This window comes from Platalea leucorodia (genome assembly GCF_965183815.1).
Source record: "Platalea leucorodia genome assembly, chromosome: 5".
Lineage (NCBI taxonomy): Eukaryota > Metazoa > Chordata > Aves > Pelecaniformes > Threskiornithidae > Platalea > Platalea leucorodia.
The window spans coordinates 53,982,260-53,996,613 of NC_138827.1; the positions used below are offsets into that span (position 1 = coordinate 53,982,260).

Genomic DNA, 14,354 nt, shown 5'->3' on the forward strand with positions numbered 1-14,354 from the left:
GCTGCACTACAGAGGTGCTGTGTTTCGATTGCAACACTGAACACGAATTGATGAGCTTGAATTTGTTGGTAGCATAGATCACTACTGATTGTGCCAAGAGAAGATGACTATACACATGGCTAGTGTAATACTGAATTCAATTTGGAAATCTAAAGAAGTGAAAACCTTCCCACTAAGGGACATTGTGACATTGAACTTGATATCGGGAGGACAAGGACTGATAGCTGAATGAACTAAAAACACTTTAGTGTCCCTCAAGGTTATCCCCTTTTGAGATCAGCATATAATTATACTATATAAGCAATATAAATGTAGTGAGAGACAGTTTGAAGAGTGGTGACAATATGAGTAAACAAGCAGAAGAGGAAGGAGGGGCACAGACAAATGCAGTGACAGACTCATTTAGGATCATTGAGCAGTTAATTTTAGAGCTGGGAACAAAATGAGCTCCAGGCCAGAATCTGATTCGGCTGTCTCCCAGGGATTTTGAGATCCAGAGATGAAAAAACTTCAGAAAAGAGTGAATACTAAAAGTACTAGATTGTAATCTAGTACTAGTTGTCCTAGATTACAACCAAATGTAAAGCAATCTGGGCAAGCTGCCAATGAATTGCAGTGAAGATTAATTCCTTCAAATAATGTCTTTCCGGAATTTTTTTTTCACATCAAGCTCTTAGCCAGAAAGTAAAACCAGAAAAACCTTGCATTTCAGAATGCTTTAATTGAATAAATTGAAATGAATGATTGAATACTTTGTCAAAACATGCAGTTTGTCCCTAATAGTTACAGTATCAGAGAGAGTAAAACATAAAACTCCAATCCTGTTAAGCTTCCAAAGTAACTGCACTACGATACCTGTTTTTAAAAGAACTAATCCTTTGGAAAAAAAAAAAGTCTGAATGGTTGAAGGTGTTGTTGTACTTGGCATACCAAATAGAGGTCTAACTGTCTTACTATTTTAAGTCTAAATATTACGTTCTAAAACTTGGAACAAAAATCAGTTGATTTCTAAGGATTTAATACTGTATAAAAATGTGTGTATTTTTTTTTAAAGAGCCTGATGCTTTTTTTTTTCCTCCCCCCTCAGAAGTGTTTTTCCATGAAAGTGTCAGAGATTGGTACACTGGTTTGAGTTAAATAGCAGCTGGTGTGGTTATGGCCACACCTGAGCTGGGTTTGCTGGTTCTCTCTTCCAGCTGCTTGGTACCATTCCACCCTTTTTCTGATCTCATGGTGTGCTGACACAACCATGCATGCAGTTGCTCTTTAGCCTTTGCCTGGGCTAAAATAGGCACTGCAAAGTGTTTCAGAGAATAATTCAGGTTTTGGGGGACATTTGGATGTCATCTGGTAGAATGTCCCCTGCTCCCTGGTTAAAGCAGGACCACTATCAAGATTAGTTCCAAGCTAGAGCTAAGGAAATGTTAAATTTTCACAAATGACAAATTCTGAGAAAGAAGACTAAGGAGCAATTATATGCTGATGAATCTAAGGCTGGTAAACCTCTGAAGAGGTAGAGTAGGGAAGAGCAGGAGCAGTGACATGTTGCTGCCAAGCTCTTCCTTTGGCTGCCTTGTAGCCAGGACAGCCTGTCTGCCCACAGCTCTGAGTGGTCTCAAGTGTAGCTGTTGCCAGTTGGGTTTTATTTTTACTGGACAGGTTCAGGAATGGGATACCCGAATGCCTGACCTACTGTGACTCATGACTATATTTGAGCAAATAATTAAGCATATTTCAGGATAAAAGCTTGTAAAGCGGATATGGTATGCGACAACTGCGAATGTTGCTCTGCTGGAGTTTTTTCTAGGCACACTGGAAGGACTCTCCAGCATAAATTCCCCAGTCAGTAAGCAGGCAGGAGATCAGAGGGGCTTTTCTGATAGGGTTGTTCATACTGTTATTTTTTCCCATAACTGTCTGCCTGTATTCCAGTGCTTCAGGAGCAAGACTTATTTTGTTGTTGTGTTTTTAAACCCCAGCCATTTGTCTTCAAATTTGTTTTGGAAAATAGTCCACAGATGGATGAGCACAAAGAGCAAGATTGCATAAGCCCTGTTTTCCAAGGAAATCAGGCTTAAATAGCAAGTCTTTCAAATGAAGTGATGCGGTGCTTTTTACTGAAGCTGGCAGGCTCGTCTCCCAGCACTAGTTAGGGAGCTATTCAACTTGTGGATAAAGTTTGGTTGTATGAAGTCGATCAAAAGTTTCCAAAGCTTCTTAAGAACAGCACAGGTGGGTTTTGTTTTCTTTTGTTTTTAATGTTTTGGCAATGTGGAGAACTGAGAAACATTCTGGGTACAAAGAAATCAAAATTGACACGTTCTGATAATCTTTAGCAATCTCCCTCTTTCATCTTTCAGTTTTCTTCTATAAAAGACACGAAGCAACTAGGCAAGTTTTATGACTAAACACTAAATGTTAGCTTGTTTCTCTTTTTTCAGCTGCTGTTTGGAACTGGGGAGTGACAAGGAATCAAACCTGAAGAGACTCATAGCATTTCTGGTTCTCAAATTTGTAATGTGTTCCTTTGGTTATATCAGTCAGCTCTTGCTTTGATAGTGACAGATGTGCATACTCTGTAATTATGAAGTTTGTGCTTAAGAGTTTTACTGTGCTTGAAGACTGAAGGATCGCAGGTGTCTGTACAATATTAGTTAGGGGTTTTTGTTTTTTAAATAACTGACAAGAATGACCCTCTGGCTATAGCATAAATCACAACAACTAGTATTTGTTAGTGGCTCCAAGAGAAAGCTTTTTGATCTGCCTACAGGAATGTGGCTTCTCCCCTTCAGGTTGCCCTGTGGTTGTGTGACTGATTGCTTTCCTCTTATATCCAGAGGGTATAGACAAGTAATAAAGGTAAAAAGTGATAAAAAGTATAAAGTTATGATGTTAGAAGTTGTTTCAAAAACTTAATGATGAAAAAAGGTTCACAGGGGGTGTCTGACTTCACGTTGTTCCCAGTGCTAAAACCTGTGACCTGTGAAGAAGAGATCTTGTCTTCTCCATTTTTAAAGTGAAAAAGATCTGAAATGTTGAATAGCTGAAAACTTAAGTAGATATTGTTGTGATGAGATCTGCTTCATATTTTGAGTTGGAAAAATGAGCGTGAGAAAATTGTTATGTAAGACTTTTTAAAAAAAAAAAACAAACAAACAACAAAACAAAAAAAACCCAAAACCAAACAAAACAAAAAAAAAATGCCGAAAGGGATGCAGAGGAATAGTGAACTATGTCAGTGAAGATCCAACTTAAGCATGTGAGATTTCAGTGGAATAAATTTCAAGACTGAAGAATAAATGTGAGGTTTTATATTTATTCTGTATCTTCTCTCCCCTTGCCAGTAGAAGTTAATAAAAAGTCTGTTGTTCCTTCTGTCTAGAAACTTTCCACTTTATATTTTTAGCTCTGGACAAAGTGTCAACAACAGAAGAAAATCTTGCTTTGGCTCATGAAAGACTTTTCCTAATTTTGTAGCTTTAGAAAGGATCAGTTAGTCTGGCCTGCACCATTCGGGACTTGTTTTAGCAGATGCCTGCTTCAAATCTAGTAGTGGTAGACAGTCTTAAGAGAAAACTGACCTAAGGAGTAATCTGTATTATTGTTGCAGGCTGTGATGTCTTGGCACTGTCGGAACAGCTAGGAAAAGCCCTTCTGTCAGAACCTCCTTTGTGCCAGGCAAGGAGAGCTGGAGATGGTCTGTCCACAGCAATTTGGCTCCACAGCCAGCACAAGAACAGAGAGAATGGTGGTGTCCAGTCCAGTCGTGTCTTGCTCATTAGGGTTTTTTCTACCGGAGACCACCTGAAAATGAACTAAACAGTGGTGTTTAGGATGTGCTCTGAAAATGACTGCCTCTGAAGAGTTCTTGCTTACTTAAAACAGATGTCAGTATAGTTGCCTAACTATTTGCTGTTAAACCTCAGAGCAAGAGGCCAGTGCAATTTCCTCCTCCTTGGTTGTAAAGCTTGACTTGAGAGTCAGCTAACTAGAGGTTTCTCCTACCTCCGTTCCTCAAGTGAATGGAGATCTGTCATTGATGAGAACATCTAAAGAGATGGTTTACTGATTATGATTTTGAGACTGCTAGTTGATACTTGGTGGCTATTACATGGTCACTACAATTTTAGATCAAAATGCCTCCCTTGATTGTGGAGTTTGATCTTTGATACCAGTGCCAGCTGTTGATGTTGCTGTATTAGATTTCAGCAGTGTGAAGAAACGTAATCCAATCCGATGTCCAACAATGTCATAAGGAAGAAAAGTCAAGCCTTATTCACATGCATTTTTCAGGCCCAATACAGATCTGGAAACTGTAGGGGAAGAGGAAAAAAGCTAAGGAGGCTTATTTATTGATCATCAAGCAGATGAAAAACTCCATGCCGTGTAATGTGATTTTTTTGTTGTTGATTTTTGGGGGGGGCAAAGGGGAGATGACACTTCTCAGCATGTTTGAATTGACCATGTTTCTACTGTTCCTCAGATTTCGACTTCGTGTATACCAGAGGCAGAGGAGGTGTTTACTAGTGTTAAAGTGGACTATGTGGATCTCTCCAACTTTCAGCTAGCTTTAAGGCCAGTGTTTTTCCTCTTAAAATTTGAAGTGCTATCACTGCAGACCTTAGGGTGAAAATGAAGCACTCAGCATCTCAGATTAGAAGCTTTTAGAATAAAGCTGGTCAATTATTTATCATGATGCTTGTATGGTGTCTTCTGCAGTGTAGCCTCAGGCTTGTAGGCAAGGCTGCAATATAAATTATAGTGTTAATACACTTGTTCTCCGGATTGATAGGTTTGCTGACAGTCTGGCACTCGGAGAGCTGCTGTTCTCTGTTAGCAAGTGTAAGCACATGCAAGTTTAGGCAAGATCTTACTGGTGCATGCAATGCTCTCTTTACTATGGGGCTGCTTAGATGAGCTCTTTACTGTGATGGAGCTGTGTAATGTTGGGAGCAGGCTTCTCTGTTAAGAGAGGCTGGATTTACTGGGATTTACATGTCTAATCTGCTGCAGTCTGACTGTATGCTGCAGCAGATTTTGGGAAGAGTGTGAATGATTAGCAGGTTGACGAATTTCTCTCAGTAGTTGAAATTATAGTTAATTAAACGTGTCAACTTTAAAAGCAATCAAGAGTCGTATACAGTGCAAACACAGAATAACAACGTTGGGCCTCTCTTAGAACAACTGACTGGCAACAACATGTAACAGAAATCCTTACCCTGAAGGACTTGACGTCCTGTGTGCCTGGAACTATCTTAAATAATAGTAGAAATTAGAACACAAAGAAATACCCTTTCCTTCCAACATTGCTTCTTTGCTGAGATGTGTCACTTAATGCCATCATTAAATTGATATCTCTGAATAATTTAAATAAAATGCCCAGAATCCTGACAGGACAGTCCAATGCTTGGCCAGGCTGGGAGCTGACAGTCTGCAGCTGGGTCATGGTGGCTTCTCACTTTTAATGGGGAGATGAGGTCCTAACTGGATATCTTACTTTTCTGATCCATACAGATGAACATGTCTCTTGTGACAAGTAAACTGTATTTTTAGGGCACAATATTTATTTAGTAATTGGAGTTGATGGTCTGTCATCTCCTAATTATTTCTTTTGATGCCTCTTCAGACCCTTGTTACTTATTAGACATAATAGTGGACATGGCTACTTCGTGTCAGGCTTTCTTTTTTCCCCTCTCCTGTTTTTCATAAGGTGGGAAAACTCTAATGCCTGCATAAAAGTAGATATAATAATCTTTGCTGCACTGCTTCTCTTCCTTTTCCCTCAACAATTAATTAAAGCTTATAAAGTATACTTGTTCCCCAGAGAGGTTGACCCTTTTCATATAGAACTTGATGAATTGGAAACTGGATTATAATGTACCTGGTAGATGCCAATAGAATCTGCATTTGGCTCCTGATGTGAAGGGTCTGGAAATACAAACCTAGATTTAAAAAAAGTTATAAAAGAAAGGAAGAAAGCACTTTTTCTTCCACCTAGTAGAAATGTCTGCAACTGCAGTCTTGCCTCTTACATGGTTAACATTTATTTTTTTAAACATACCATGCAGTCTGGGATAAGTTTTCCTGCTTCAGGGCAGGTATTTTTGGAGAGATGGGGAGGATTGCCCCCTCTCCCTCAGTGCGGAAATATTTTCTGTTCAGAAACATCATTTTCTTCTGTTGTTTTGACCTGACTTTTTCACATGTCTGCGGTGACCATGTGTAGTAGTTTTGCCTCATCTCATACAGTAATCCCAAAATTTTGATGGGAAAGCATTACAGTTTCTCTGTGTGGTCTTTTTTTTTGTGTGTGTGTTTGTTTTATTTATGTGGGGTTTTTTAATGAAAAGGTGATGTGTGCCTTTGCCTGTAAGCAAATTCTGCAGCAGTGGTTGTGGAGTGTATCAGTAGTCTGTTGAGTGCACTTATTTTTAGCCCTGTCCGTTTCCAGGAATGCCTGTCTACCACTACTGATACAAAAAATGAGCAAAACCCTGGTAATGTGTGTATGATTTGAGTTTCTCAAACTTAAAAACTTCTGATTTCCCCCTTTCCCTCCCGCCCCGCCAACATCATTGCAAATCAGGTGCGCATCCACTGAAGTACAGTGGGATTGCAGAGGAAAATCAGACCTCTTGATAGAAATTACGCAGTGGCTAGGTTTTACTTGATCTTTCAATATTCTCTAAACTTCTGATTGGAAACCCCTAGCGATACATTTTCAGGAGGAAAAAGAAAGGCATTATAGTATGCTTCCAGTGAACATGTTTAGCTAGTTTTCTGTGTGCATGTATAATAGTGACCTTCCACTCGGTTAGGAAGTAGGCCCTACTTGACCCATTGCACGTTTGTAAGTGGATGTTTTATGAATGTTTTCCGCATCAGGTGGCATTTGCAGCTTTTGCACCACATGGCCAAAGTTTTATGGCCTTCAGTTCTATGTCACTTTTGTTTAACAACCTTAATTGATTTTTGCAAAATGTTCATGGCTGACTGACTCCCTCAATTTTTCTGGAGTGGTACAGTGCATGGGATTATCTGTGTGTAGCATAGTGGAGCCTGGTACTTGGATGAACAAGCGTTCCCCTTGTACTTCTGCTTTGTTGGCACAGAGACTCCACACGTGCCAGAGAAGCCTGCTTGGGAGAGGGAGCTGGCTCCTGTAGTCAGATGTACGTGAGTGTGCAACTTGTTTCTCTTTTTCTTCCCAGCCATGTCTCAAGCCGTGCAGACGAATGGAACGCAACCTTTAAGCAAAACATGGGAGCTCAGTTTGTACGAATTGCAAAGAACGCCTCAGGTAATAAGTGTTAAAGAGCTGGCCTTTATGGCAGGGCTTTTTTTTATACTTTATAGAACACGAAGCTTGACATTTAAGATTTTCTTTTTCCTTTAGGAGTGTTAACTGCCTATTTTAAATTAGAGTATATGTTAAAAAAAATCCTCCCAAAACAAAAGCTGTCTTATAATATTAGAAAAATAAACGAATGTTTGATTTTAATTTCTTTTTTCCTTCCTTTAGCAGTATGTGCGTGTGTGTTTGATGTGTGTCTCTTAAAAAGAATAGTAAAACATGCAGTCTCTGTGAGGAAGTTCCTAAATTCCATTAAAGGACTTTTACTTTATTTTACGCTAGGAAGCAATCACCGATGGCTTGGAAATAGTGGTGTCACCCAGGAGCCTGCACAGTGAACTGATGTGTCCCATCTGTTTGGATATGTTAAAAAACACCATGACAACAAAAGAATGTTTGCATCGCTTCTGTGCTGACTGTATCATTACAGCCCTCAGGAGTGGGTATGTAAATATTATTACAGGGAAAAGGGATTTCACTTAAGATGAAGATCTTAAGGAATGATCAAGGAAATCCTTTAAGTCCTGGGTGTTGATGTGGAACAGTTACGTGCCTGTGCACTGCAAGTTTCTGAATGTGTAGCACACCTTTCATATTTCATTCTTGTGTGTTCAGCCATTTGTGGCAGACCAGATCTGGTTTTTTCCTCATATGAAGAATCCCATAACTTTTGTTTCTTGCAAGGAGTTGAAAACCTCCTTTCTCTTCTTTTTTTTTTTTTTTTTTTTTTCCTTTGGATCCAGTAACAGCAAAACAAAAATATACTACATTACTTACAAAAATGAGTCTCATTTTCTTTATTCTTCCTTTTCTTAACACTAAATTGCAAATTGTGTGGCTTTTCAGCAGTAATCCTGCTTCCAAGCTTCACTACTGAAACAACCTATGCTAAAGTACAAATAATTTTTCTTGTATTCTTCAGTTACAAGTTCATATTTTCCTAAAAGCAATAGAATTCTGAGGTAACCAACAGCAATTAAGTCAATGATGTGAGTATCAATTTCTGATAATGGCAATTACCTGTCTTCAGAGGTCACACTTAATTTGCTGTGCCTGTGTAAATTCTGATGAGTAATTAGCAAAAATACATTAGAGGGAAACAAGAAAACCATCAGGAGTAAAGACGCCAGTGTTTCAGCTATTGAGGCCTCTTCCTCTTACAGGAAAAAAATTATGCGAACCTGACATTATAGTTAAATGAGAACAAAATGGTAGGAAGGACAAGACTGTTCCTGTTTGCCCAGTAATTAGTGCTTGAACCATGGAATAGGTTCCTTAATCCCTGTTTTGTCCTGGGAATGCTAGGAAAACTATGCCTTAATATGATTTCCACTAGACATGCTTTTTTTTCTAGGTGAAAATCCATCCAGAGGGTTAAGGGAAGAACTGTTTTGCAGAGTGGAACTTTTGAACTCTTCAGTCTAAATACAGTTTGCTCAAACACACTTTAAAAAAAAAAATGAAGCGGGGAGATATATGTTTGGGGGTTTTTGTTTAAATATCTGGAACTACCTGATCTGTCAAAAGATAGAAGCCCCATTCCAGATTTACTATAAATACTGAGGCTTGGTGAGCACTTGGACTAAGAATTGCAGCATTAGGGCAGACTTTTGTTATTGCCGGAGAGTTAGTATTGTTTTCTCCCTTCTTGTTCACGTCCAGCAACAAAGAATGTCCCACATGTCGTAAAAAGCTAGTTTCAAAAAGATCACTGAGACCAGATCCCAATTTTGATGCTCTCATCAGTAAAATTTATCCAAGCCGAGATGAATATGAAGCTCATCAGGAGAGAGTGCTAGCAAGAATCAGCAAGCACAATAACCAGCAAGCTTTAAGTCACAGCATTGAGGAAGGATTAAAGATTCAGGCTATGAACAGGTATGTAATCCACGTAATTTGTCCACGTGTAACCTTGTTTGCCTTAACACTAAAAATACACCGTCTGTCCTCACTCCCTGTATAGGTTGAGATTCCTCTTCTCTCCTCTGAAGTCTGCCAAAATAATTTTTAACCTTTTGCGTACTAATAGTAACCTTTGTATCGCTCCCTGCAACTTCTGTGGCAGCTTGATGTAGACAACAGATTTCAGCTTAGCTTTACCAAATTATGGCTATCATGTCTTAGATAATAAACTGTAATACAATGAATCCTGTAGCAACATATTACCATTACATGCAAATAAATGCACATAATGCTAGAACTTAGGTTATAATTGCAACTTAATTCACAAGGCTGGAATATATGGTGTTTACACAGTATTGAAATTCTGGGTGTGCATTTAAACCTAAGAGAGCCAGGTGGGAAAGAGGCCCTAAACTTTACGTTGTGGTGAAGCATGGTGTCATTTATATTTTTAATCACATGTGAATTCATATTTAGATGAAAATAATGGTCTGAAATTGCCTGGGAAAAATAACTGTATGAAGTTAAAAATGATCTTAAAACGTCTAGAAGGTGTTTGAGGGATAGGAAAAAATCCATAGTCTTGTTTATGAGTATCTTTTGATAAGAAAGAATGATTTTTTTTTTTTTTTTTTTAACTTTAAATATCTCTGAAATGTAAACATGCTTGTGTCTGCATATGTCTAACTTCTGGCATGATGGAGACTGGGAGAGGGAGGAGTTGTACAAGCGTTGTGGGCCTCTACATTGGATGAATTGTGAATGTGGATTAGCGATTATTTCTACCTATTTCTGATCAGGCTACAGAGGGGCAAGAAACAACAGATTGAGAATGGCAGTGGAGCAGAAGATAACGGTGACAGTTCGCACTGTAGCAATGCCTCAACACACAGCAATCAGGAAGCGGGGCCTAGTAATAAGAGGACCAAAACATCGGATGATTCTGGGCTAGAACTGGACAATAACAACACAACTGTGGCAATAGACCCCGTAATGGATGGTGCTAGTGAAATCGAATTAGTCTTCAGGCCTCATCCGACCCTCATGGAGAATGATGACAGTGCACAGACGAGGTAGATGTCCTCTATTCCTCTTCATGTATTCTGCTGTTATTTTCTGTTGCTTTTGTTTTCTGTCACTCCTTGGGGCTTTTAAAAATCAATTTACTTGTCATGCCACATCCTGTTTAGCCATATGCACTTTTTCCCTCTTTCCATTGCAAGTCAGGTAGATGGTACTGCTCAGCTATTGTCAAGAATAGAGTAACAATCTGTTTTAAGCTTTTGATCAGAAATAAAGATGTTTTTAAGGGTTTCTGGTATTGCAGTTCACAATAGGTACTAGGATGACGGTATAATATCAGCCCTTTTCTACTTATTATAAGATGCTTTGGGAATAAACAAACCTTGCCTAAGTGTCAGCAGTTTTCGGAGCAGCTTTGTGTCAACGGGATTTATAGGCTGGAAGCTTTTCCTGGCATTTTTTTTCATGATCCAGTCCAAGCACAGACTGCAAATTTTGGATCACAGCAATGAGCAGTCTCATGGAGTTTCCTTAGGCTTCTTCCTGGCTTTATCTCCTGATGAGACATCCCTCTGTAGTGCCTATAAATATATGTTTCAGCCAGCTTTCCTTTTTGGTTTAGAATTGCAGGGGAGTTCTGGGGGTTGTTCTGAAAGGCAAAGAGAAAGCTAAGCTTCCGGGAGAGGCCTCTGCATTTGTGTCAGCCTTTCATTCTTGCATGAAGAATTAAAGTGAGAACAGATAGTGAGACAATAAGGAAGAGTAACGAGGTGCGGAGTGTGTTGCGTGTATAGCTCTCACACCTGGCATTCTGTCCAGGCATTTCAGACTGTATCTATGCTCAGAAGATTTCAGCAGTCACGAGTAGTTCTTAAAACCCCTTGACAACCTGTTACTAGGTTTTTCATTTCAAGCAGATGAGAGGGTAGTGCTGTCTTCTCTCTACAAAGAGCAGTAGGGCCTGTGGGAGAAGTGTCAAAAAGATGTAAGGGCACTTTGGAACAGTATAATTTGGTAAGTTGGTTGCATGTCTTTGGTGAAAGCAATTAATATTCTTGTTTCTGAACTGTCTTTAAAGGCCTTTTCACACTTGATACTTAATATTTGGGGGTGTTCCAGATGTCTTTTTCCTATACCTGCAACTCAAATGTCTTTGATTATCTTTGTGGTTGTTGTCACAGATATATCAAGACCTCAGGCAATGCCACCGTTGATCACCTGTCCAAGTATCTAGCTGTGAGATTGGCTTTGGAGGAGCTTCGTAGCAAAGGAGAATCAAACCAGATGAACCTCGACACGGCTAGTGAGAAGCAGTATACCATTTACATTGCTACTGCCAATGGGCAGTTCACTGTAAGTAGAACTTCTGTCTAAGAGTAAAACTGAGCATCAATACATCTTTGATACAGATTTGATTAAAATCCACTCAGCTGGACTTTTCCTGAGTTGGCTTAGGGTTAAAATTCATAGCACCAGGTTGTTTATTTAGAAGCATATCAGTTCCTTTGTGGGAAAGTGTATACAGCAAAAGCTTGGCTAGTAGAAAAGGAGGCATATAAATTACTTGGGAAAAATCCAGTGATGGTAGCAACTACTAGCTGACTTATGCCATTATTTTACAGTTAAAATTGAAGGGGAAAAAATATTACTTCATCTGAGAATCTTGTTTCAAGAGCAGGTAGCTCTAGCACCAGAAAGCATCTATTGTAAGGTGGCGTTTCTCCAATTCTCTGTAGGCTTCTAGTATTCCGAACAGCTGTGAGTACACTTAGTGAAGAATCCCTCCTCTCAGTTGCTGACTTCAGAATATACAGATAAAACAAGAAGGCAATATCGCAATTAGATTGAACTCTGAGCCTGGCCTTACACTTGGGCATTTATCTGAATAAAAGAAGTCTCCTCGTTAAGAGACAGGCTTTGCAATAAGAGTCTGTTTCAAACAGCTTTCAAGCATGACTACTGATTGTCCCTTAGACAAAAGCAGAGATGCTTCTGGTGTAAATACACATCTACTACTCCTTCTGTTTGCAGGTACAAGAAAGAGAAAAACTCAAGTTCACTTTATTTACAACTATATTCACTTTGCAAAAGTGTTTTTCGGTACTGTTCTAGCGAGATCAGCAGGAGTTCAGAATAGCTTGCATTGTTGTTTTTTGACACTGAGTGGGTAGCTAACATCTTGTTCCACGTTAAGCTGGCACATTCCTTTGATTTAAGTAGTTGTCTGTTGCTACAGTACTACCTGTGCAAGCCATCAGATCTCATTTCTGTTTTGGTGTTCTCTTCTAGGTATTAAATGGGTCATTTTCCTTGGAACTGGTCAGTGAGAAGTACTGGAAAGTGAACAAACCCATGGAACTGTACTATGCACCAACAAAGGAACATAAATAAGCTGTGCTGGAAAGGGACTAACTCTTTTTATAGCTATGACTTCTTTAATATTAAAAGAAGGCACCACCATTATCTTCATGGACAATACACGTGATGCCTTCAGGCTCTCTCAGTATACTTATTAACATGATTAGACAGTATTCTGGGTTGTATTTAATTTAGTCTTTGTTTTGGGGTTTTTGGTTTTTCCCTAGGAGACCAAATGACCTTCTCCAGTGCATTCCAGTGTTTGACATGCTTTTTTGTTCCTAACGCATGATAACTGAACGAGTGTTCCGGTTTGGAATGTCTTAATTTTGTCCAGGTAAATCTGGATTTCTAACACATTTGACACAGTTATAGTAGCCTCTGTGAAGTATTGAGCATTGGATGGCAAAGTAAGTCTATTCAATAGTAACATACGCCAAGGAGTGTGTTAAATGTTGTAATTTGCTAATGGCTATCCATATAAAAGATTGTTAGAGAACTGATTTCTGATAGTCTTGCAGCTAGAGGTAATTGATTCCCTAGAAAAGATGTATTAGTCATTTTCTTGTGAACAAATAGAGCTGTCGTGAGAAAACTGACACTTTAAAATCTTGCTGTTTACTGGGCTTAATACTTCAGTGCAAGGCGATTCATGAGATTGGTTTGCTTTTTAACAAATATTTCAGTCAAAAAAACCCCAAACAACCCAAAGCCGTAACTCTTCCACAAGTAGAACGTGCCAATCTTGATGCACACTGCAGCTTCCTGTCTGGCCCCTGTTGCAGCGTTATCCTGTCCTCACAAGCTTAATTGAACAAAATACTTTGGAAGTTTTACAGCCCTATTCTGTTCCCTATAATAACAGATTTTTATTGTGAATGTATTGGAACTTTCTGCAAAGAACTGTCTTGAAAACTTTTTTTTTTTTAAAAGCAAATCCCCAGAATTCCAGCACATGGACATAATGCAACATCGAAATGCTTTGCTTTATGGAATTCGTGCCACCCCAGCTGTGAGCTTATCCAGGCTGCAGTCTGAGTAGGGAGGACTTCAACTGTAAGCTGCTCGAAGATTATATTTTTTTTTTCTTTGCCATAGCTTTAACAAATGTGGCTTAGCACTTTGGAAGGCAATTTTAGTACTTGACAAAGTTTACCATTTAGTGTCTTAAATTTAGGTTCAAGTTTTAAAACTTGGCAGTAGGCTGTAGTGTAAAGTCCAGTAGCTACTGTTCATTTGCATGTTAAACTCCTCTTCCCTCGCTCTGAACCTTGCTGTCACTTAATGGGGGTTGCTTTACCTATTAGCATTCTTTCTTAAGCGAAATGATGTTACTGTGAGATTCCCTTTGCTGTAAGACTTGCTGATGAAGCCTTCACCTGTTTGCAGCACCTGAAGCTAGAAGCAAAAGAAGTTGCTACAATATGTGAGAAGTAATATACTTTAAACCATATGGTATTGCTCCTTCTTTGTCTTGCCCATAGTTAGACTGTTTTTGGCATATGGTTACGTAAGTATTCAGATGCTCGGGGATTCTCTTGGGGAGGAAGTACCCTTCCATCGCTCTGTCTTTCAAGCCTAGCACTTGTAAATACGTGTCCAGTCCGATTGCTGTTTCAGATCAGCTTTTTCCCGATGTGAAAACTGCACAGGCTTCTTTGAGTAACTTAATTATTTTCTCTTACTGGAAAGATTTTGGGTTTTGTGACATGAAACA

General features: G+C 39.1%; 1 protein-coding gene across 1 annotated transcript; it reads left to right on the top strand.

The window, feature by feature from the left end:
- Positions 1-7,213: 7,213 nt before the first annotated feature.
- On the top strand, positions 7,214-12,670 carry RNF2 (ring finger protein 2; the record flags this gene model as incomplete). The annotated part of the gene is made up of 6 exons (XM_082312599.1): positions 7,214-7,300; positions 7,637-7,797; positions 9,017-9,232; positions 10,057-10,329; positions 11,461-11,632; positions 12,569-12,670. The coding sequence occupies 6 exons, from the start codon at positions 7,214-7,216 to the stop codon at positions 12,668-12,670; spliced, it is 1,011 nt and encodes a 336-aa protein (XP_082168725.1).
- Between the last annotated feature and the right edge of the window lie 1,684 nt (positions 12,671-14,354).